This window comes from Austrofundulus limnaeus, unplaced genomic scaffold, assembly GCF_001266775.1.
Source record: "Austrofundulus limnaeus strain Quisiro unplaced genomic scaffold, Austrofundulus_limnaeus-1.0 Scaffold1092, whole genome shotgun sequence".
NCBI lineage: Eukaryota > Metazoa > Chordata > Actinopteri > Cyprinodontiformes > Rivulidae > Austrofundulus > Austrofundulus limnaeus.
This window is the reverse complement of record NW_013953494.1, coordinates 13,736-38,446: the sequence shown is the minus strand read 5'-3', so window position 1 is coordinate 38,446 and position 24,711 is coordinate 13,736. Positions and strand designations below refer to the sequence as shown.

General features: G+C 39.8%; 3 protein-coding genes and 1 long non-coding RNA gene across 5 annotated transcripts in view; 2 read left to right on the top strand and 2 right to left on the bottom strand.

Moving 5' to 3' along the window:
* Positions 1–1,766: 1,766 nt before the first annotated feature.
* LOC106534107 (N-acetylglucosamine-1-phosphotransferase subunits alpha/beta) lies at positions 1,767–10,192 on the top strand (the record flags this gene model as incomplete). The annotated part of the gene is given in 14 exon segments (XM_014030624.1): positions 1,767–1,928; positions 2,033–2,212; positions 2,301–2,471; positions 3,470–3,593; positions 3,665–3,877; positions 4,088–5,142; positions 5,216–5,415; positions 5,491–5,710; positions 5,792–5,905; positions 5,985–6,070; positions 6,153–6,251; positions 6,343–6,510; positions 7,057–7,147; positions 8,985–10,192. Coding segments are annotated over 14 exon segments (2,955 nt in total), but the record flags the coding sequence as incomplete, so codon positions are not given.
* Positions 10,193–10,621: 429 nt separating this feature from the next.
* Positions 10,622–20,015, bottom strand: chpt1 (choline phosphotransferase 1). Its single transcript, XM_014030623.1, has 8 exons — positions 19,669–20,015; positions 17,984–18,131; positions 17,009–17,150; positions 16,824–16,908; positions 16,273–16,404; positions 13,530–13,688; positions 13,331–13,456; positions 10,622–11,935 (listed from the first exon to the last, which is right to left on the bottom strand). The coding sequence occupies exons 1-8, from the start codon at positions 19,906–19,908 to the stop codon at positions 11,816–11,818; spliced, it is 1,152 nt and encodes a 383-aa protein (XP_013886077.1). The 5' UTR covers positions 19,909–20,015; the 3' UTR covers positions 10,622–11,815.
* A 217-nt stretch (positions 20,016–20,232) lies between these two features.
* Positions 20,233–22,642, top strand: LOC106534106 (uncharacterized). Its single transcript, XR_001312319.1, has 2 exons — positions 20,233–20,300; positions 22,388–22,642. It is a non-coding gene; the product is annotated as an uncharacterized LOC106534106 (long non-coding RNA).
* The window catches only part of LOC106534104 (myosin-binding protein C, slow-type), a gene marked incomplete at its 5' end in the record, with an annotated part of 15,796 nt that continues 13,520 nt past the window's right edge, over positions 22,436–24,711 (bottom strand). For both annotated transcript variants that reach the window (XM_014030619.1, XM_014030621.1), the window contains 1 exon segment: positions 22,436–23,241. In XM_014030619.1, coding sequence (XP_013886073.1) covers positions 23,144–23,241 — 98 coding nt within the window.

Below are 24,711 nucleotides of genomic sequence, written 5' to 3'. Positions count from 1 at the left end.
TATAGCTAGTGTTAGACACAATGATAAGGTGCTGAAAGCTGGACCACAACCCTGATCTTCTGCCCGTGCTGTCTCCTGTCGAGGCCTGCCCTCCTGTTTGTGGACCGACCCACCCTGTTGACGTTTTAAGATTAGTGTCTATTTTTAAATCAGGGAAGGTTGGTAAAATCATCCCATAGCTAGAAGGTTGAGGGTTCGACTCCTGGCTGGGAGCTTATGAGGAGTTTACGTGTGTTATTTCCAGGTGCTCCAGTTTATTCCCACAGAACATAAATATTTGATTAGCTGGTAATGCTAAATTGTCCCGAGGTGCGAGAGGCAATGATTATTTGTCTCTTTGTCCCTGTGATTGACTAACCTGTCCAGGCTTTACCTCGCCTCTTGACCAATGACTTCTGGAGATGGACACTGGCTTTTTGTAAAAAAAAGAAAAAAAATCTGTGCCAAAAAATAATTTCAAAATAATTATCAACAAAATATTAGAAAGACTTTTAATATTTTCTTTATTATTTATCAAGTTTAGTTTTAGTCCAAAAGCTTTAGATTTATTAGTTTTATTTTAACGTCCATTCAGGATTTCATAATAAAATGTTGATTTTTTTTTTCATTTGAGGACATTGAAAGCTAAATGAAGATTTATCAATTGTCACTTCTGGCCCTTTGCACTATTTTTTTTCTTGTTGTATTGAAAACTTACATAAATGTTACCCCTACTGAGCACTTTATTTATGTTCTGGGTTGCCCAAACCTTTGCCTAAACACACCCAAAATAAATATTTTATTTGCTTTAAATCGGCATCCAGAACTTTTGATTTGCCTTGTCAGAGCTGAACTGTAAATTTTATATTTTACTACCGTTCTCTTACATCAGCTTCAGTTAGAGTCTAGATACCAGCTGCCTAAAGAGATCCCTCACCACTCAGTTAATTAGTGTACTCTCTCAGTTTTAACTTGTCAAATTACATTTTGGTTAGCCTCTGCAGCGACACGCAGGCCACAAGCATTGTGGTTTAAAGTGTCGAAAGGAAAATCCACACGTTGTGGTGAGGAGGACCTTCAGCTGCTGCCTGATAGATGAGCTGATAAAACCAGCTGTGGTCAAATGTTCAGAACAAAACCCAAACATGAAGTTTTTCCCTCCACATGTAGGTTTGTACATAATGCTCTTTTCCTACATCAAGGATGCTTTTTGCAAATTAAATTTTATGAAATGTTTGGAGCTGTAATACAAGTTTCATGTCTTAAAGCCAATATAAAAAAGGCAAAAACATCAAAAGAGAAGGTGCAATAAAAAAAAACAACAGGGATTTACATTGTTGCCCGACTTATTTTCTTCTGTCTTGGGTGTTTATGTGTAGCAACAGCTTCGCATGACTTCATCACACAGAGTCCTGCGATGCCTCAAATAACTCTGCTGAAATCATAGAGCCCTTTCCATGTGACCCGACAGAGAAGATGACATCACGTTTTTCCAAACTCCCATTAACAGGAACGCCTTTTGTTCTGACTCCAGCAGCCAACACATGCCTGCATACAAACATCTTTTGTTGCTGCGTTAAATAAAGGATCATCATATCAATCAATTCTTATTGCTGCTGTTTTATTTATTTGTTTTACACCAAAAGCTTCTCATAGAGCTGACCCTTATAAAATGTATTTTAAAGGGTTAAAAGTCAGAATACCTGAGGTTAATTCACTTCAACAACATTCTGTGCTTTTATTTATTTATTTATTTATTTTCAGCGTGATATTTAATTGTTTTGCAGTTTGAGTTGTACTCAGAGGCCAGCATCGCTCTGCTCCACCTGAACACGGCGCAGGATTTTGCTGATTTGACCCAGCAGGCGAAAAAGAACCTGACTCTGGATGGGAAAGAGTTAACCATCAGCCCCGCCTACTTGTTTTGGGACATTACAGCCATCTCCCAGGTACACTAGTTTCCTGTTCGAAGATATCTGTGACCTAACTTGGTGGACAAGAGTAGCCGTATTAGATGTTTTTATTATAATAAAAAAATGTGTTTGTGCTTCAGTCTAAGCAGGACGAAGACGTCTCAGCCAGCCGATTTGAAGACAACGAAGAGCTCCGCTATTCGCTGCGATCCATAGAGAAACACGCGCCCTGGGTGCGGCACATCTTCATCGTCACTAACGGACAAATCCCCTCCTGGCTCAACCTGGACAACCCCAGAGTTTCAGTCGTCACACATCAGGTCACGCCTCCGCTTCCTCCACACTGGAATGCACCAATCCTTAAACTGTTCCAGTTATTAATGAGGGCTTATAATTTGGGTTTTCCAGGATTTATTCTTGAACCACACCCACCTTCCCACCTTCAGCTCCCCTGCCATCGAAACCCACATCCATCGGATCCCTGGGCTCTCCCAGAAGTTTATTTACCTCAACGATGACGTGATGTTCGGTAAAGAAGTCTGGCCGGATGACTTTTACAGCCACTCTAAGGGACAGAAGGTGCTAACACGACCYTTAAAGTTCTCAATAGCTACGTTTACATGGACATAAGTGATCGGATTAAACGGCCATTCGGAATAAATGTAAACACCCCATTCGAATTATTCCGACCCGATTCAGCTCGATCTGAATGAATTTGTAATCGGAATGAGAGGTGATTTATGCTGATTGATAATCCGAACAACGTGTATGTAAACACTTAATCCGATCATTTTATTCTGATTGTGGAAAACCGACCTGACTGCGCATGCCTTCCACCGGTTTCTGCTATTTTGTGGAGGGAGGGAGTTTCTAGCAGCACAGAAGTTTTTCTCCTGTTCTCTCATTCAATAAAGAAGGAAGACACACAGCCTGCYCCGCTTCGAAAATAAAAAGTCTGCGTGTCAACTGTAGCTCAACCAGGGAGTGCAGRAACATCTCCACCATTATTAAAACCTGTCGCAGGTCCATTCTGAGCTCAGAAGCTGTTTGTTTATCTTGTGGCAGGTCACATGGGTGTTCGTAAAACTTATGATCGTATACTTAATAATTTCTATTGGCCACGTCTGAATTGAGATGTACGCCAGTTTATCAGGACTTGTCATGCGTGTCAGCTCACCAGAAAGGCAGATCAGTTGTTAAAGGCCTGCCATTCCAGTAGCAAAGACCCAAGTGCTTCACCGGTTGGATCAGCTTTGGCTGTTTCACCAGATGTTGTCCATGCTGACCTTCCTTTTGACGAAAGTAGAACTTTTTTTTCTGTGTTTTTTAATTTTTTTTTAGGGAAAGCTAACAACTGTGCATGTCATTGCTTCTATTCAGAATAAAAGCCTGGTGCATGTAAACACTCGTCATGATCTGATTGTGCCCATGTAAACAATACATTCCGTTTATTTAATCCGAATACATTTCAATCCAATCAAAGAATTTTGCGCATGTAAATATAGCTATTGTAAGGTTTGTTCGACAATCTGAATCCCAGGCTGGCTACATGCTTGTCTGTTCTCACCGCCCTCCAGGTGTACCTCACCTGGCCTGTTCCAAACTGTGCAGAGGGCTGCCCAGGATCCTGGATCAAAGACGGGTACTGTGACAAGGCCTGCAACAACTCAGCTTGTGACTGGGATGGAGGAGACTGTCTCGGTAATGAGCTCAGCACTGCTGTCTTTACCCACGTCGGCCGGTTTGTGTTCCAACGCTCGGTTCTTCCACAGGTGCGGCGGGAAACCGGTTCCCTGCGGAGGTCGGCGGGGTCGGGCCTGGAGGAGCAGGTGCACAGGTGTGGCAGTTTGGAGGCGGCCTAGGAGGCGCCGGGGGGACGTTGTACTGCAACCAAGGCTGCGCCAACTCGTGGCTCGCTGATAAGTTTTGCGACCAGGCCTGCAACGTGCTCTCGTGTGGCTTTGATGTGGGCGACTGCGGCCAAGGCAAGTAACCTCAAATAAGCATCACAGATATGCATATTTAGTTTTTGTTGTAGTTTTATTTTAGAAGAAATTACCAGATTTCTTTTGAAAAAAAAAAAAAAAAACAACAAAAAACAAAACAATCTTTAATCCCTCTTGTAGGTTTAGTTTGAAAGCCCCTCCATGTTTGTTGTCTTATGAACCTGATAAAATCTTGTCTCTTATTTGTAGAGCACTTTGGTGAGCTGCACCGTGTGACCCTGCTGAGGAACCAGAGTCTCTACACTCTCCCCGTGGGCGAGACCAAACCCTATTTCAGCTTCGAGAAAGTGGCTCGCAGAGTCTCGGAGGCCCACGTCAGCGACAACCCCGCGCTGCGACACACCTCRGTGGCCAACAAGTGGAAGAGCATTCACCTGCTGCTCCACCCAGGCCACAARGCCACCCGCATCCAGTACAACATCACCTTCCAACGAGAGGACGACACCGAGTTCCAAATGAGCTTTATTGTAGCCGTYGACCCCCGGGAGGTCCCTCAGAATAACGTTTCTAAGACTTTGAGCAAAGAGAAGGGACAAGAGTCCGAGCTGACCCCGACTCGCGAGCCGGTGTTTCTGTTCTCAGATATTCCCGAGGAAAAGCGAGGGCCCAAAATTCACAAGAGGGATCCTGGTGAATCTGAGGGTACCATGCAGATTCCTTTAGTAAATGTGTCTCTTTTACCAGCGGTTGTGCGCAGCGAGCTTCAGAAGTTGGAGGAGAAACTTCTGATTGGTGACATTACTCTGAAGGGTTATTACTTCACCAAGGCTGAACTTCTGAAACCGTACAAGTCGCTGTCTGAAAAGCAGCAGGACGTCGATTTACAAGCAGGCAGAGTCGAGGGGAAGCRTTACAAAGACCTGGAGGGAGTTCACGTAGAAGGAAGACCTCCCATGASGATTGACACTCCAAAAATCGTCCAGGAAAATCAAAACTCGGATGAAAAAAAGAATCTAAAGGAAGCCATTGCTGTCGAAAAGAAACTTGTTACTCCTTTCGTCTCCGTCCGTATTGATGATGTGTTGAAAAATGTTGTTAGCCCCAAACCTTATTCTTTGAAGGCTGCGATTGAAAGACCCATGATCGCCAAACTTTTAGGCAACTTTTCCCAAAAAAGGAGTGAGGAGACTGGAGCTGAGCCACCCGGCGCTCCTTTAGTTGGAAGGAGACTCCAACACTTCACCTCCTCGGATKGAGGCTTTCTGCCATGGGAGAGGAGGAAATATTTCCAGGCTTTGCTTGAAGTAAGTAAATCCTTAAACTTTTAATATTTCTCATCTGTCCTTACATATCGTTTACGTTCTGTTCACTCCACAGGAGAATGAGCGTCTCCAAAAAGAACTGTCCTACGAGACGGACGGGACGGCCACGGGACGAAAGCTGCGAGACACCTTTGCCGACTCGCTGCGTTACGTCAACAAACTGCTCAACAGCCAGTTCGGCTTCACGTCCCGCAAAGTCCCCGCCCACATGCCGCACATGATCGACCGCCTCATCATGCAGGAGCTGCAGGACACGTAAGSACGACCGAAACGTCCACACCTGTGTTTCTGATGTCACGGCTTTAACTGGATCGCTGCTTTTTTCTTCAGATTCCCAGAAGAATTRGACAAAACGTCGGGCCACCGCGTCCGACACTCGGAGGACATGCAGTTTGCCTTTTCGTACTTCTACTTCCTGATGAGCGCCCAGCAGCAGCTCAACGTCTCCGAAGTGTTTGACGAAATCGACACTGATCACTCGGGTATTTTATCCGACCGGGAGATCCGGACTCTCGCCACGAGGATCCACGAGCTCCCCCTCAGCCTCCAGGTCAGTGTGAGGCTCCGATGTCTCATCTTCTCAAAAAGCCCCTCTGGTTTTGAAATTTGTTATTCTTCGTGTCAAATGTAGGACCTGACAGGACTTGAGCAAATGTTGATAAACTGCTCTAAAACACTTCCAACTAACCTGACTCATCTGCACCTGGTGAGCCCGACTCAGGAAGCCTACTATGACCCCAACATGGTGAGTCGAATTTACCTCAAACTTTAATCTTTGTGACCGGATCATTTCAATTTTAAATGTTTTTCTTTTTCTTTTTAAGCCTCCTGTTACAAAAGGCCTCATCCTTCACTGCAAGCCCATCACGGAGCGGATTCACAAAACTTTCAGAGACCAAAATAAATACAAGTGATTTCCAAATTTCTGGGCTGTTTTGCTCAATTGTGGCATTATTTTGAAATTAGAAGCTAACATGYTTTTGCGTTGACAGGTTTGAGATAATGGGGGAGGAGGAGATAGCTTTCAAAATGGTGCGGACCAACGTGTCCCACGTGGTGGGCCAGCTGGACGACATAAGGAAGAACCCAAGGTGGGGAGAAATTCGTAAAAAGACRRTTTCATTGAGTTTCTTTTACTTTATTTTGGTCCTGAATCTGGTCCATCCAATGTGTTACCAACAGGAAGTTCATCTGRCTGAATGATAACATCGACCACAGCCATAAGGACGCCGCCACAGTAAAAGCCGTGTTGAGAGATTTCTACGAATCCATGTTCCCGCTGCCGTCCCAGTTTGAACTTCCCAGAGAGTACCGCAACAGGTTCCTGCACATAACGGAGCTCCAGGAATGGTGCGTTAGATGTTTTGACAGAACGTTTGATTTCGGCGCTGTAGGCCAAATCACTGAGAGTTCCCGTCGCAGTTTCCTGGAGACCAAATGTCTCTTTAATCAGGCAGGAAGTCAAAGCATCAAAGACGAGGGAAAAAACAGAAAAACTGTCACAGAAGAGGAAGGAAACAAGCTTCTGATTGACTTACTTTGTTACTTCATCATTCTGCTCAAGCCCTAGATATTATAAAGTTAAATGTCTCTCCCCCCTGAGTGTTTCCTTTATGGAYTAGTGGGGTCTCTATAAAGTTTAAGAATGCCAGTTTTAAATAGAAATGTTAAATTTAGCCTGAGCTGCTTCAGATGAGCGGCTCATTCTTACATGTTTGTGTTCCTTTCTGCCTTTCTTCTCTCTCTAAATCAGTAGTGTCTGGCAGATGGCGTTGGATGATGTCACTCTGTCAACTTGCTGCCCTCTCTGCCCACAGTTAGCCTCTGTTTGCTGGAAGGATGTGCAGCCTTCAGGAGACGCTGATGTTTGATATGTTGATATATTGTTACTTCCAGGCGGTTGTATCGGGACAAGCTGAAGTTCTGGACCCACTGCGTCCTGGTGACTCTGGTCGTCTTCACCGTCATGTCCTTCTTTGCTGAGCAGGTCGGTATGTCCACCTCGGACCACCCCTGTTTGTTTACATTGTCAGATAAAGACGTCCGCTCTCCATTTCCATGATTCATTCTTGAGCTATGGTTGCTGCAGGACTCTAATCTGAGCTCATATGTCAGGTTAGTTTGATCAGAAGAGAAAGACTCTCAGAAATCCTCAGTGAAAGGCGAGACCCTTGATGATTTGGATCACACAGTACTGTCAGGTGGGCTTTTTGGAAAACGGGTAACTGAGAGTTTTTCTCCAGTTTTAGTACCAGAAACCTCGTAGGACAAATTCCATACGTTGTTTCAGAACTCTGCCCTCTAAAGTCTTATAAGCCACCGCCCTAATCTGCAGGTTTCCAGTTGCTCCTCAGCAAATTTACAGAAAGGTTTATAACTGGGATGACCTAAGGAGAATCTCAAACACAACGTCCCACAGGGACCAGTTCTCCCGGTGAGGAATGTGTCCGACTCGTCCAGTGTCTCTTGTCGCTGCTCACTTGATCTTTTTGGCAGCAGATGAGTCTGACTGTCTGAGTTATGGAGGTACAGTTTAGATTAAAGAGATCAAAAGTGTCCTCGTGCCCCAGAGAAGTGGTTTCACTCTGCTGCCTCACATCTAAAGTTATCTTTGCTTTCTTGGATTARAGAGATATGGAGAGACTTTGGTGTCAAAGTCAAGCGTTTTGTTTTCAGTTTTTCTTGGYGTTATGAAGTTTACCTAAATTAATCCTACAAGCAGATGAACAGCCTGACTATAATAAAATATGTTGTAGTTTTTAGTATACTCCGCGACTGTTTGGTTCCTCTGGTAACTAAAACATTAAATATATGAATGATTAAATTAGAAGATCACTGAWGTGTTTTAGAGCGTTGGTGTTGCASTGTGTCAAAGAAAAAAGTTCCAACAGCACAAAAACAACAATTCAAAAGGACAGGATGGACTGATTTAACCTATCCAATAACCTTGATCTGACTTATTTTAAGATCCTTTAGAGGAAAATAAAGTTGACTGTATAAAGAGCTACAAATTATCAGCTAAAGTAGCACAAGAATAAAAAAATTACCACAAGAAACATGACTACTAAATATTGCTAGAGAAAAATGCATTATCTGTGAAATAGTGTTAAATTAACAGTTAAATGACTTAGCTGAAAAATTAAATTGTTAAAACTAAAAGAAGCAGAAACCTAGCTAAAACCTGTAGAAGCAAAATACTGCTTAAAATACAAAAGTAGTACAATTCTCCCTCAAAGATAAAAGTAATAAGATGAGCTGGAGCTAAAGGTCACAAAAGACAAGCTGAAGGTAAAATGTGAAAAGAAGACAAAACAGAAAGGAAGACAAAGAAAGTTATTAAAAGAATTACAGAGATGCATTTTTATGGGGAACATGTTTGAAACTAAGGTTAAATAATTTGATGGGTGTGGTGACTGGGCTTGTATTAAAAACCCATATAAGCGGGCCCATTGCTTTCATTTGAAGTAACAAAATTACAAAAAACAAAAGTCACAGCACCCGTCTCCTGAGTGAGCTGAACGTTTTGATATTTGAACGTGTAAATTGAATTGGATTTGAGTTTTAAGAGAAAAAAAAAAAACAGTAGGATAAATGCTGAATCTGCTTTCACAACAAAAAGAAAACCCCAATATCTGGACAACAATTTGGATTCATTTTTTCTATTTGAAAACTTATTTTTGGATCCAGGGCTACACCCTCTGTGAAACAGATCGACACGATTCATTCTGTAGATAACACAACACAAAGCTATGTTTGATGTTTGTTTCCATCTTTTCTGATTGTGTAACGTGTTCCCGTTGACTCACTCCTTCTCTTTTTTTTAGCTGATTCTGCTGAAGCGAAAGCTGTTCCCCAGACGCAGAGCGAACAGAGACAGCAACTCTGAGCGAGTGTGAAAGAGAAAAGACTTCCTCTTCTCTCTGAGCTTCGCCCTCCACCTCCTCTCTCCACCTCGGCGGCGAGGCAGACTGGGGGGGTAGGGGGACTACTGGGCGGAAACAGGAGTCCAGGAGTCCTGAGCGCGGCGTGCCGCCCGGTATAGATGGAGGTTCCTGTCAGGTGGAGTGGACATTAGTTTTGAAGATGATGGATGGCGATGGCTGGTGATGGAAACAGCAGCCAGACACTTGATACCTTTTTATTTTATCGAGGACATTCGAGACACTCCCCCCACACCTCAGACCCTTCTTCTAACGCCCTGCCATCAGTTTGTACTCTTTAATAACGGACCTCCTCACTGCAGCCGGTTTTATCAAAAAATTCACGCTGCTACTTTTACTGCTACAAACATCGAAAGTGTTTGTTTTTGTTGTCCTGGTCTTTTTAATAAGAAGTTAAACATTTCAAACAGAAGATGTCAAATTCTCTGCTGGGGAAATCAAATGAGGTTTTTTTTTTATTTTTTGGAAAATTGGTAAAAAGTTAAAAGAAACCATGAAAAATCAAATGATTTCAGTTTTGACTGTTACACCTTTGAAACGAAGTGCCTTTGTTGTTTCTGTTTACTGTTCGATCTGAACATGTTCTGTATGTGGGACTCTTGGTTTACATTAGTGATGAACTGAACAGGGAAAATGTTGATTATTATTATTATWGATGTGGTGCAGATGATGATTGTGCAGCTTTTACAGCCACCTGTAAGTGTGTCCCTGTGGGACTCGACAGGCTCGCTGCTGTCTGAAATTCAGACCCTCCCTCCCTCTCAGCATGTTCTGTAACTTATTGTCTTGTTGTGACCGGAGTGATAATTTAGTCTTATAAATTGGTTGCAATCTGTTCGAAACCTCRTCTGTACGTCAGTTTTATCAGTGTTCTGTCGGCAGATGGGGCGCTAAACAAGCAAATCTGGGATTTCTCCTCATTTTGGATCAGTGGGTTTGGTTGAAATCAGMTTTATTCGGTTCAGTTTAGAGGGCTTTTTTCTTGTGACGTGTCACGACAGTACAAAAAGAACAGAATGCCGTGCTAAAAGGACAAACTGGTTCTTAGGTTAAAATGTTTCTATGAATAAAYCTTGATTTTTATGAACATCTACGTGCACACACTTGTATGTTTTTTGGTGACCTTTGTTATACAATATGAGTTCTGCGTTGGACTTTGTCGGTTCTGTTCCTCCGCTCTGAACTTGTTTGAGGTGTTCGTGGACGAGATCAGTTGTAGAGAAGGGTGTCGTCTCTTTTAGGCAGATGATGTGGCTCTGTTGGCGTCCTCACYCCCCCTCTGGGTCGAGGAGGAGTTCAGGTATCTGGACGTCTMATGATGGCAGGATGGAGCGGGAGATGAATCAATGAATRGGGGACSWCCTCCTCAGTAATGAGGGCGTTGCTTCGGTTAGTCGTGATGAAGAAAAAACTGTTCRACATTTTGCGCCACTTAATGCAACAAAACCATGAAGTTATGGGACCCAAATAACACTTCAGACGCATAGCTCAAAAGTCAGTCTGACATGAAAATGAAGCCATTTTAACACAAAGTTTACAGATTTTATTGAAAAATCCCTTTTTAATTCCAAAGAACCTGAATTATTCATCAAATTACGCTTCGGTAACATTCAATCATCATACAATTACGGATAAATGCAACAGATCTTTAAAATAAATTACTCAGACAAGAATGTGACGCGTATGAGTGAAGTTAGTAAAAACAACAAAAACTTCCAGTAGAGTTTGTAGTATTGTAACTATTGCTGTATCTGTTAAAAGTTCAATGAAAAAAAAAACCCCACAGACATTAAATATTCACAAGTAAAACAGTAATTACAACAAACAAAAATAAAATATTTAAGGCGTATTCAGTTCGTTTCTGTATAATCGTACACAATTAAGTCTTAGCCCTTTAGGGAGAAGAAATGAGAAAGCAGAACGAGTCGAGTGTTGATGCTTCATTGGTCGACGGCACTCAAAGTTTTTTGTGTTTTTAAGATGTACATATCTCCAGGACAACAATCAGGTCAAAATAACTTGTAARTAGAGTGGTGTTGGTGGAAAGATCTAGAAGTACCCGTCGTCAGTTTCAGCATCAACACGCGACCTTTAACCTTTCAGAGCTCGTACACAACCTGCCAGTTCACATCCCAGACTTCATAGGAATTTGAGGTTTTAAAAGGTTAATTGTTTATTTTTTTTATTATCTGCTTTTTAAAGCTCAGATTTATGTCAAATTCAAACGTTTATTAAATACAAGTCAATTAAATAGAAACAAATTAGTTTGATATTAGTGAGGTTTGTTGACTTTATTAATTAATTTAAAGCAGATAGAAAAATGCTTTGAAATTTGCCCAAATAATGAAAAAACATTAAGCTGAAAATATTTTGGTATTTAGGAGCAAGAAATGCTTCTTTGACTTTAAACTTTATCTTTTTAAAACATGCACTGATGCTTAAATTAAAAACAGATTGGCTTCTACAAACAGAATTCTAAAGAAAACAATTTCCATTTAACATAAATGTTTGTTTGTTTGTTTTTTTTTTTTTGGTTTTCAGTGTTGGGTTGGTTGTTCCTTCTTGAGGCTGAGGCAGCTTTAATCAGAAGTGGTTACTTTGTGGAGGCTGCAGTGGCTCTGGCTCGAGGGGCTCTCCTCCTCGTGGTCGTCGTCTGCTTTCAGGAGCGGGGGGAACTCTGCGTCGTCCCCCGCCTCCTCCCGCCGGGCAAGCCGTCAGTCTCGATGGTGGGCGTTACTCGGCGGCGTGATGCTGAAGACTCTGATGCGCAGGTGGGAGGCGATCTGGAGGCACACGCCTGTGCAGTATCGCACTAGATCCAGACACGAGAGGACCTGGAAAAAAAATTACAGCTTAACAAGAGAAATAAGACCCTAAAACCCACCAGTTTGCCTTAATAGTGAAATTATAGCTGGAAATTGTCCAAGTTTTTTGACCACGGCAGAGATAATTTTAAAAAAAATGTGTGTGTGTGTGTGTGTGTAATAAATGGTGCTGTTTTTACTAGTTTTTATATATAAAACTAGCAAAAACAGCACCATTTATTTTTTATGCATGATTGACACATAAAACAGTTTTGCAAAAAAGATTGCATCATCACTATTTCCTCAAAAAGTGCAACACGTTGCAAGTCTAGCAAAAAAAAGGTCACTGGTAAACAGGGTTTAAGATGCTTTCTTGCTTCAACACACCTGATTTAAATAAAGATTAAATAAAGGGTCATGACATGACAGCTGATTTGAATCAGGTGTGCTTCAGCAGAAACACAGCTAAAGGACGCAGAGCAGTGTGCTCCACACCAGCAGCCGAAAAAAACTCATTCATAAATAAAGAGGGAAAAGTCAGAAGAGGAAAGTTTTCAATTTGAATTATTGTTTTAGATGGTGGAAATTTGCTCTCCAATGGACACATTTTGGATTAGCTGATGACTGAATTCCACATTCTTCAAACCTGGGATCACACGGTCTACTGCAGGTAAGACACTGAATACTCTAAGCGCGATTTGCAAAACTACTGAAAAAGACTAAACTAAAATGGTTTAACTTGCAATAAACTTCCTCAATCCCACAAGAAAAACGTAAAGACAATTAGTCTGTGCAGCAGGTGTCAAACCCAAGGCCCACGAGCCGAATGCGGGCCGCCACTGCTGTTCATGTGGCCCGCGAGAGCTTCAAATACTGTATTTGTTCATGGCTTAAAATAAGCTGCTTAAAAGCCAGCATTGATGAACTACGTCTCCCACAAAGCATGTTGATCATTTTACCAGTGAAATGATTTAATAACATTACTAGATGGAGGTGCACAGCATTTAAAAGTAGCTGGCAAAAATAATTTCACTGTGTTTTCGACGGCTACTTTTGTTGTGGCCTCGTTGTACGGTTTGTYAATTTAAATTGTAACGCCCCTCCGGTGGGGATTTCCTGTCGGAAATTAGGAGAGTTATGGATTCAAAATGGCAGCTGAGTAAAACTCTTACTTTTAATAGTATTTATGTGTTATTTATATCACATTTAGTCAGTCGTACAAGTAATAATTGTAATTTATAAGAGGAAGTGTAAAACGCTGTTTCTATGCAGGAAATGCCACGTAGAGCTCGGTTATTGTTGGTTAGCGGTGATCAGCTGATGAGGCCCTCACTGAAAATGAGTTTGACACCCCTGCTGTACACAATGTATGAATGCAATAAAACAAAAAGTAAATAKTGTTTTCTGTATTTGTTTGATACTAACCATGGCGATCCAGAGGACGATGTGTTCATCAATGAAGCTGTTGAAGTACTGGTTGAGGAAGAGGAGGCCAGGCCCAATGAAAGCTGTGTCTGGAAGGTATAACTCACTCCTGGTCATGTGTGCAATCTAGGAGCACAAAAACCGAAGTTAAAAGCATTCAGACAATTAAAGCAGAGCAGTTCGCACAGCTGAGACGCACCACCAGCTTGTTGGAGATCTTTGAGGCGACCATGCCGAAGGTGAGCAGGTAGAGGCAGGGGTGGTGCTCAAATAAATGGCTGGACGACTTTTTGAAGATGATGAAAGCCAGCATGAGGGTGAGGCCGATGTGCAAACCAGGACTCAGGACGCTGGTGTCCTAAACACAAACATTTAGAACATCTTCAGTCACGCGTTGATGTTTAATTACGGAACAACCGTATCGTATATGCAGTGGAGGGCACTAGCCCGCTAATTGCGGACCTAAATATTTCATTTGCGTTTTACCGGTCTTACTAATTTTTATAATTCATTAGCGGATTTGTGCTTTCTAAAATTAAAACGCAGTACCGCTAATAACTAATTATCTACCAGTCATCATTATCTTGAACAGTGGAAGGTAAGCTGTCAATCACAACACACGTGATCTGTCCAACAGCACCCCTCCCAGATAAACACACTTATTGAGAAGGTATACATCCTTGCTGACTGTTGCTCTCGGTTACGGTTCTCATTTCCTACAATGCTTTGTGTCTGCTTACGTAGCAGGAAGGCAATAGCAAAAACAGTTAACATTTGTAATCCATACTAAAATTTTGTATTGATTTATTTTACTTTACAATCGGAGCTCCTTTTTAAAAAAGTTTAAACGCTGGAGCTCAATTAATACTTGACGTAATTGGTCGAAACAATCAGCCAATGGGGTTACCACAGATTTATACTGCATGCGTCTCCGCTCTGCTCCACAGGTCGCAGCTGTGCGTTTCAAGTCCAGTTTACACTTCCTCCGGTCCGACAGACGTGCAGGAAGCAGATCGCGTGATAAATTCAGTGATAAATGTGGAAGTCACAGCAAAAAATAATTAATTCTGTGAAAGATGAACTCCAAACACAGTTGAAAACAACGATATAAAGGCTTTTGGTATCTATGTTGAAACTGTCTTGCTGTCAGCTTTCTGAAACTTCTGATTTCAAAATAAAATCCARGTGTATCGTGTGTGTACACATATGCTTCATGCTACATGTTTCCATCTGCTTCCCAAACAGAACGATACATTCTGACGGCATTTGTGTAGAAATATTACCATATATTTATTAATATAGCTGCAATTTCGACATTATTCCGACAAATTATTCCGCCGAATAGTATCTTATTTTGAAAATACGGATGTTGTGCTCGTGTCTTTTCCTGTTGTTGCGACGTAATCTTTAAAAATTGACTCCGGCGCAGCTCCGGCATCCGGCAAAAATAGGATCTGTTCCAATTTTGACGGATCGCCGTCCGCTCTGCGCAGCCGTGCGCAGCCAGTGTAAACACTCTCTATTATTATAATGGGTGTGTATTTGCTGTGGAGGTCGGACCGGAGCGGAGCAGAGACGGAACGCATGTAGTGTAAATTGGGGGTTAGAGACCCAGAAATGATTTTAAGATGTTATGCTGACAAAGACAGACATCTGGTGGTCAACTGGAGCAACTACATGGAAAACTTTAAAATCCAAGCTCTTATTTTGAAGGGAAGATAGTTTCCTCTAATCTGTGCTTTCGTTTCCCATCACAAATCAAATCCGTCATGTACCCACAATGCGTCGCTTCAGTTTTCCAATAAACAGTTTTAAAATTACTTTATTGATGCTTCTTTAATGAAAAATCTACAACAAACAAAAGAAAAAGACAAAGAAGCWGCCGCACTAGCAATCCTCAACAACTTTTTAATTTTTACACCAGGAGCCAAAGTTCTGTTTCAGGAAATCACATCCCCAGCAATCTACGGTTGTAGGATTAATCTGTAAAAGGATTCATACACCACTAGTTGGCAGTGTTGTGCATATATCGTACATGAATTATTGCCAGCTAGTAAGTGTCAAACTGAACTTGCACTTTAAAATCAGCTTCCGCTAATTTTTCTATGGCATAAGTGCTTTTGAAGTTGCGGACCTAAATATTTTCATAAGCGCTTTAGAAACCGCGGAGCTAATTTTTGGATTAGCGCTGCCCACCACTGCGAATATGCTTCAGAACAAAGCTATACGAATTATAAATGCATTAGATTATTGTCATCCAACAAATGACATATTTATCACATTGCATACTTTAAAATTTTATGATTTAATAGAACTTAGAACAGCATTGACAATGTACAAAGCTTATACTAAAGTCCTTCCACATTGTATGCAGAAGTGGTTCGAAATTAAAGAAACAATTATGAATTCAGAAAGAAAGATGTATTTAGATAAAGGTTAGGACAAATATTAAAAATAATTGTAGAGTGTTTGTAATAATTGTTGTGAAATGTTAAAACTGTTCTTCACTAGCTAAATTTAAAATAATGTATAAAAATTATTTGTTACAGAAATATACTAAGTTTTGACTGTTTGCTGCTACTAGAGTTTTGTTACAAATTTGGTTAGAATTTCATTGGAAATTTTATTTTATAAAATCTATAAGAAAGATGTTGATTTGATTTTGATAATGTATGAATAAAAAGTGAAGGTATAAAAAGCTTAGGCTATACTTTTTTTTTCAGTCTATGCCTTGTCTTTTTGACACTGACAGGAATTTAAAGACTGTATTATTTTATTTCTGTATTTTTTTCTGTAGTTGTTCAGATGGACAGGTTTTGGTGATTTTTTTTTTATATTCAAACAATAAACAATATTCAATAAACAATATTCATATTCAAACATTCTGAAGATCTTGAGCCACGCGTTGATGTTTAATTACCGAACAAACTGAAGCCACTTACCGCCACAGTGGAGCCATTTTTGCCGACTCCCCCGTTCAGAATCACATAAAAGTAGTTGTAGCAGGAGTACAGGGCGCCCCCGATGATGCCCAGGATGGGGAAGACGTACAGCTGCAGTCCGAGGACGGGTAACTACGAAAACACAGACGGCTGGAAATAAAGCAGGAGACAAAGGGTTCCAAAAGTGGGGGAAACGTTTCTGATAAAGGAGCTGCAGCATGCTGAGCGTGATGGGAGCGCAAAGCAAAAATAAAACCAAACATAAAAAAATGCAGATGACATCATCAGCTTTTTGAGCCAGATCATGTCCAATAGATGACCTGTTGCCGTGGCTTCGACTACCCATATTTACCTTCTCACTTCTCTCATGTGATGTAAAGTCAAGCCTCCAAAGGCAGCACAGAGTGAAAGTAAAACACAAATTCTATTTAAAAAAGACAACTACAACTAGAAATCGTTCATTTGTTCTTCACTCAGGTGAAATGAAAATGTCCCCATTAGCACAAGTGTCATCGCGTGTGAGGAGACAGAACGGGGTCGGGCCTGGTTACCGAAGTTTGCCAAAGGCTCACGCCTCCGAAGGCTGACATCACGTACATGATCATGATGGCAAACTGCACCTCGGTGACGTCGACCCTGCGTGAAAAGTCAAAAAAACAGGCTTTAGTTGAGGCGCTCAGGAAGAAGAGCAGAGCATTACTTGGAGGAGATTGACAGGGGTAAAAGTGTAGCTTACAGCCCAAAGCGGAGGGTCCCCGATACGTAGGTCTGCCAGTGGGCACAGAAGAACATAAACATCCCGATAAATCCACAGAACCAGATCCAGTTTGGGTATCTTCCTATTCCACATGAAATACATGTTCCCACTGCAACAAAAACTGAAAAATAAAGGAGGTAAAGGACACAAATGTTAGAAAAAAGGACCAATTACAAGTTCCACAAAATAACTTGTTCATGTATTTATTGCTGAACAATAACACAATAAACTAACATTTACACAACAAATCAAAACATTCATATATTTTAAAGGCTTGCTTGCTTGGTTTAGATTTACGTTCTCTTTTTGGTGTGTGCTCCCGAGACGGGACTGAAGCTAATCACGGGCTAATTAGCATATTAGCTGCTAAAAGAAACTTTATTAAAAGCTGAACAGCAGGGAGGAAGTTCTACTCCATTTCCTCAAATGCACATTTACTTTAGAATAATAAATGTAATAAAAAACTAAGTAAAAATTAAACAACCTGCTCATTTTGGTGTTTTTAGCCGACACCAAATTCAAATTTACTCCCAATAACTGATTAAAACCAAGGCTTAAACTTTCATTTATAGTAAATATCACAAATTAAATCATCAGAAATAAAACTGCTGATTACATATTGGGTTAAATTCTGTTCTGAGTAAAGGGAAAAAAAAGCTGACCGACATTAAACAGCAACTTTCAACATATTCACTTGTTTTTTTTCCCTACTTCCTTATTTGTATCTGAGAATTAAATACGCCTGTTTTTTAGTATTATTACAATCTTATACCACAAATTAATAAGCAATACGTGATTATTTAGGGAGTAGCTGTTAAAATAAAAGCATATCATATGATTTTTAATTTGCGTTTTAATATCTTGATTCTATGAAACTAGGTTTGAAATCTACTGATGGATGTTTTTTTTCTTTAGTACACAATGACCTGAAAGCCACAGTTTTGGGTGAAGCACCTGTGGAGACGGCGTCGCAGCCGTGGTCAAAGAGTTCCCCAAGAGGTGAGCTGCTGTTTGTCCTCCTGGCCTGTTTCCCATCAATGGCATCCAGAGACTGATAGATGAAGAGGCCCAAGGCAGACAGGATGAAGGCCCATGGTGGAGCCTGAGGTGGAGGAACAGAAGATAAAATTAATATATTTTCACCAAAAMTTACCATTTCATGCAAGACTATCAATGAGTCACTTGCTGCCAAAGGTGATAATGTTTTCACCTGATTCTGTGTTCTTTTGTCCGTGTAGCATTAGCAAAATACCTCATGAACCAGTGCACAAATTTTGACAAAGCTTGCTTGCAATCATTAGACATACATCTACAGCTGATTTAACTTTTAAGAGTCAATCCAATTTGAACAGCTAGTCGACAATAGCCAACACAAAAATGTCTAACTCAGTCGCTTTTACAGATATTAGATAAAGTTTGATGTGTTAGTAGCTGAGTCACTGACAATGCATAATCTGCGCATGACATCAAGACACCCAAGAACATATATACTGTATGCACGAGTTTAATTCATACCCTCATGCACTTTGTAGCTTCATACTGTGGAGTTCAGGTTTGTTTAAAAGAGAGATGTGGGTTAACCGGTGCTGTTATTCTTACTAGAGGGTAGGTTACAAACCATCTGCACTCTAAGCCAGCCAACACAATGTGCTTGCAACAACAAATACAAGTTTTTGTTCCCCCCGAGAGATCAAGGATCCTATGTTTCTTCTCCAAATAAGATAATAAACTGTAATAAACCCACACAAACAAAGCCCAGCCACAGGGACAGGTTTTATTTATTACAAAGCTCACGTAAGAAGGAGCTTTGAGCTGCATCAGGGATCTGATGGTATCAGTTGGCTGCATGAACTTTGATTTATTTCTACTGGTCTTTCTCATGGTTTGACAGGACAAAGGTGTTTTATCTGATAAATACATGAAGTGCTGTGTACCTGCACACACAGTTGTACTGGATCATAGGTCAACTGTTGGCTCAGCTCTGAGTTGCAAGTGCTTGTGTTTGCAGTGCACTAACCTATATGATCCGAACACTGAGTTTAATTTACTGTGTTGCTAAATGATTAGCTAACTATGTGATGGTGGCTTGAAATCAGATCATCTTACAGCATTGCTTTACACAAGGGTGGACGGACGACACGTCAAAGCAAAAAGCATCAGTGTACTTCCTATTATTGATAGCTAATTCAATTATGCGACAACTTAATTTATCCTCGTTTAGTGCGGGCCATTCAAAGGCGATGTAGATTGATCCCATCAATACTGGATGACTGTAAGATTACCTTTAATTCGGCTCGGGATTCTTAAGAAAAACCAATTGTCATTTTCTCTAATTTCCCCAAATAAGGTATACAATAGCAAATTAGATAGCAATATGATTCAAGTAAATAAATAACATTGTTTAAATTTTATATATATATATATGACTTCAAACTCAAATGTATGCCGAATTAACAAACGGATCTTACTAATTTATAAAAAGTTTATTTATTAACGTTTACTGCATCTGAGCTGTACATAGACATTGAAATGCTATCTTCAGCGGTTTCTGAATGTAGTTTGGCATTCCGTCCGATCCAAAAGCTATAATTAGCTGTTGGTCTCCGGGTGGAAACCTAAGCCAAGATCGCTTTACTCACCTCTTCTGTTGCTGTGGGGCAAWAATACACAAGTACCACCGTGGAAAGGACGTTGACTAAGAGTCCAACAATAGTCAGTGTGTTTGGAGCGATCCATGTCGGTATTTGCTGGACCAGCCAGTTCCAATAAATCTGACACGGCGGCTCAAACAGGGAGCGACCCGAGGCGCTGTATTTATGCTCCTCTAGTCGCTTGAGTTGTGCGGGTGACAGCGGCTCTGGCCACAAGAAATGTGGCATTATCTTTTTCTCCAAGTATCGTCACTCCTCAATGGACCGTGATAAACAACCCAGTTGTCTCGGTTGGTGACTCAGAAAGGTCTAGATGGCATATTAAGCAACAGACGAGGCCATTTCGGCAGTGGAACCAAAAGCTCTCGACGGTAGTCTGAACGGATCAGGTTGAGGCACATTTGTGCCGGAAGTAAAGGGATAATAACTTGGCGGTCTACCGGGAAGTGTAAATTGCTCAGTTCACCACTTACTTCAAGCTCAGCAGTCGCAAGTAAATTTGTAAAAATACTTAAGAAGGACCAAGACTAAACATTGTTTGTGGCTGACAGTTCAAAACAATGTAATGAAATGGGGGCAACACCAACATGGCCAACCACTGCTCAGTCCCAGCAAAAAACGTAAGTATTCGTGCGGCCATCTTGGTAGGTGCTACATGGAGTCATTGATGCAGGAGATGCATTTATGAAGGGCAAAAAAGCTAAAATGAGCCCCACCCATGTTTTTCTGGTTGTTTTCTGAGCCCGAACTTCAAATAGCGATTTAGTTTTTTCTGTATGTTTTTTTTAAATCAAACTACTTAGTCATTACTCATTTATATATGATAACTAAATATCAGCTTAATTATGTAAGTTTTTGTCTGTTTATATCTTGTACTTTTATACAATATTTTAAACAAAACATTTAACTTTATTTCAAATCAAATTTCCCATAGAGTCACTGTTCACTTTGAAGTCTGCATCATCAAACTTTATTTTTTTATACTACAGTTTAGTTAATATTAGCATCGGTTTTGCTGAATTTTATTTATAGTTTTTATCAATTTTAGCATATGTACTTTTAGCCACTGTACTGCTACTTTTATTAACATTTATAAGATCAGGTTATTAGTCTAAGTGTGATTAACTACAGACAGATTTCTGATCAGATTATGTAGACATGTAAAATACTTAATAATTTCAATAACAGTTATGTACTGAGCAACTGCTTGTTGAGGTGACATTTTGCCACCATTATCACTTGACAGATCTTGATTAGAGGCCCATTACAGTACACTACTGTCCAGTCTTTTCACAATATGCATCATATAGGGTTATTTCTATGTGTTTTTGGATTGATGATACAGCATACAATATGTTTTTGACATTGACAATGTGTGGCTTTGACATGTAAATAAACACAGTGACAGGTGTAGTAGTTAGGTCACAAGCCCTGCCCATTGTCATCAGTGGCCATTCCGGTGTATTTCTATTTCAGGGGGAACATTAATTCATTTAGAGTACCAAAAATAAAACTACTAAATCCATACAAATTCCCCCTTATTTACAAAAATGTTATGTTATAGTTTTATGAGTATTACCATAGTAGCTAACTTTAACCTTTTGCTGCTTTTGTTTCCAAATAAATCAGTTTTATTAAGAATCCAGATAAAAACAAAGGTAAAGTAGACATTTTAGCTTAATAATCCAAAGAAACAATAATAAACTTAACATCTGAAAAGGGGAGAAATAAGCGTTTTAAGTTTATTCAATGCAAAAATAAGCAAAACATTTATTTTCCCTAAACCCATTAAAGTGGATGATGAGCCAGCTATGATATAACAAAATCAACCAAAATATGTTTGGCCTTTGAAGGGTCTTGGTGATGTCATCATAAAAATGCAGTGGGCTCCCCTTTACGTGTGATGGAGTGTGATCGGGCCACAACGGTTTTGAGCGTACGTAAAACTTTCATAACAAACTTCAAATCTATCATCATGGTGTCAAGATTTTGAAGTAGGACTGACCACTCTTGTCTCATGCCTAGTCCAAAGTCACACTTGTCTGTATACTCAATAAAGCAGAGGTGTCCAAAATGGGGCACGCTGGCCAAAATTAGCCTGTCAAGCCATTTGATTTAGCCCACCAATAGTTGCCCTGGTTATTAGTTAGTAATCTCCTGTCATCCTCTGCAGAAACACTTTATTTCCACTGACGATCAATCCATCCATTGGCCCAATGGCTATGTAAGGAGCTGTAGTGCAGATAGTTGACTTTATCTTTGAATTATATTAAGATTAAACATGAAATAAAAGTTACTAAAGGAGATAGAGTATTTAGACTATATTTCAGCACACATCGATTTAAACACTTTATAAGATCACAAATCCTCAGATTTTGTCAATTTATGAAATGTCCCATGAGCCTTTGCTGCCCGAGCATATGTCAAATATTCTCCAAGTGCACGGACTAAAAGAACAAACAAAACGTGAGCCACAACATTGGTTCCTATCTTATTCATAGAACATAAAAAGACTTTACGTTGCATTTCATGTATCATATTATTGAATTTGGCCCACAGCCCTTGGATAGATTTGCATTTTGGCTCTCAGGGAAAAAGTTTGTGCACCCCTGCAATAGTGTTGTGATATTTTACTTGAATGACTCATTTAACGCTAAAACTTGTCACGTATAGGAAATTTCATTTACAGTATATCTTCATCTCACAGTAAATCCACACAAGAGGAGCACTCAGGACAGGAACGAGAACAGAAACCTTCAGTTTTATGTTTATTATCATCACTGGTCATACTTACAAAGGGTGGAGGCATGCACTTATGATTGAAGCTGGATAAAAGGTCAGTCCAATAAGAATCACAGTGTCTAAATGTGTTGTGCAGACTGGGAACAAACATCTACATTTTCTGACTTATTAGCCCACAAAACAACAACAACAACAAAAAAGAAAAAAAACAAAAATAAAATGTTAACTTTCAATCAGACAAATCAGCACACTTTTCTCCCAACATTACTCAATGTTGTTTTATGTTGTAAAGAAGTACATTGACACTACCACCATTACTGTGTACTTTATGCATCTCGATCCTTCATAGTAAGCTACCAGAAGAAAATATCTTTCACCAACTTCTACCAACAAAAATCCACATACAGACATGAGTCTTTTTTACACACGTTTCTAATAAATCTAAATAAAAAATGCTGCTGCCAACATGCATCTGAGCTGATATAGTCACTCATACAGTGATAGTTTTTTTCCTCCTATGGTAACAAGCTTAAATCCTGCACACAGCACGCCACACCACTGACCAGACCCTCCCCCAGACACACACATACATCCCATCTATATGTCCCACCATCCATTATTAGTCTGCTGAGCTGAGATAGGAAAACATCACAATTGTTGGCTGATGTCTGCAAAGCCAAAGCATCTTACTGCACAGAGTTCATGCTTTAATTTTTTTTTTTTACTTCTCCTGATCAACAATCTTCGCCTCATTCATGTACTTCTCAATCAGGTGTAGGGGCACTCCACGTCGCATGAGCTCGTAGAAGGTGAAACCTCCTAGAAGACCAAAAGAAAAGTTAAATTGCTGTCAGGAAAGTGACAAGGCCGCTTTGGAAAAGAAAAGGTTGTGAAAAGCCGAACAGCAGCAGATCGGGTAAAGTAACATAAYCTGATAAACCCATTTTCCATCCATTTCTCAGTTTCTTATAATGTATATATTTTTATATGTTTTTGCTGAAAAAAAAAAGAGTTAAAGTTATACTGGGGTAACAATAAAAATGAGAACATGCTGTTTATTCCAATCATATTTATTTTGAATATTATCATGCTGATAAATAATGTTAAACACAAACTACAGACAAGACTGGTGGGAGTTTTATGTATTTGTAAAAAATAAAGTCTATCATAAAATATTAAAAAAGATTAAATTTATCCTGAAAGTAACATGAACAATCCACATCTTTGCTAATTTATTTATGCAGCAAAAAGTTTTGGTATGTGTGACAAAGGAGGAAAACAGACTTCCTGTATGTCACAAATGTAACCTCTGGAAACCATGAATGATTTTATTGGATATCTTGTCTGTAGAGAAATGCTTTTTAATCAGTAAAAAATATTTTAGTCAATAAATACAATAGTTGATATAAAATGTCTGGAAGTTGCGTAATATCCTGATTACTGGTGTAATATCCTGATTACTGGAARATATACTTGTAAGGTAGTTACTCTAAATGTCTAACCTTTGGGCTAATAATAACAAAATATTAAGTCAGTTGTAGGACTAGAATAAAAACAAGAAATGATTGATGTCTCATGCATGTATTTTTTATGGCACTCCATCCAAATGTGAAATATTGTGAAATTAAATATTTTAGCACATGCCACATCTGTCTGCAGAGCAACAAAGCCATTCTTAGGTCGCATTTTCATCAGGATGAAAAAATGCATACATGACAATACAAAACTAGACAAAACATAATGTATTCATTTTGATATTTTAAATCATAGTTTCTGTTTGTGTGTGAAGAGCACACTTTTAAATACCCGTACAGAACATTATAAAAATGCAATAAAGTTTTGTGCAAAAAATACCTTTTTTCAAATAACAGCACTCAGTACAGGCCCACAGTTCAAACAAACTGTTCATCAGCCAGGTCCAAAACTCGATAACATGTACTCACCTTGTCACTGCCACAAGTTACATGGGAGAAAATCTTTTAATTTAAATGTTTGTACTGCAACAAACAGCAAAACGCTTCTAAACTGAGGCCCAAATTCACTTGTTTTTTTGCTCCAGTTTTTGTGCATTATTTGCACCCGCTAACTGCTCCATCTCTGTTACAGAATTAGATTTTTCTTGTATAAAATAGCTGTTTTTACTCTTAAATGTGAGCAAACCATCAGCTCCGATAAATACAGGTGCTGGTCATAAAATTAGAATATCATGAAAAAGTAGATTTATTTCAGTAATTCCATTTAAAAAGTGAAACTTGTATATTATATTCATACATTACATACAAACTCATA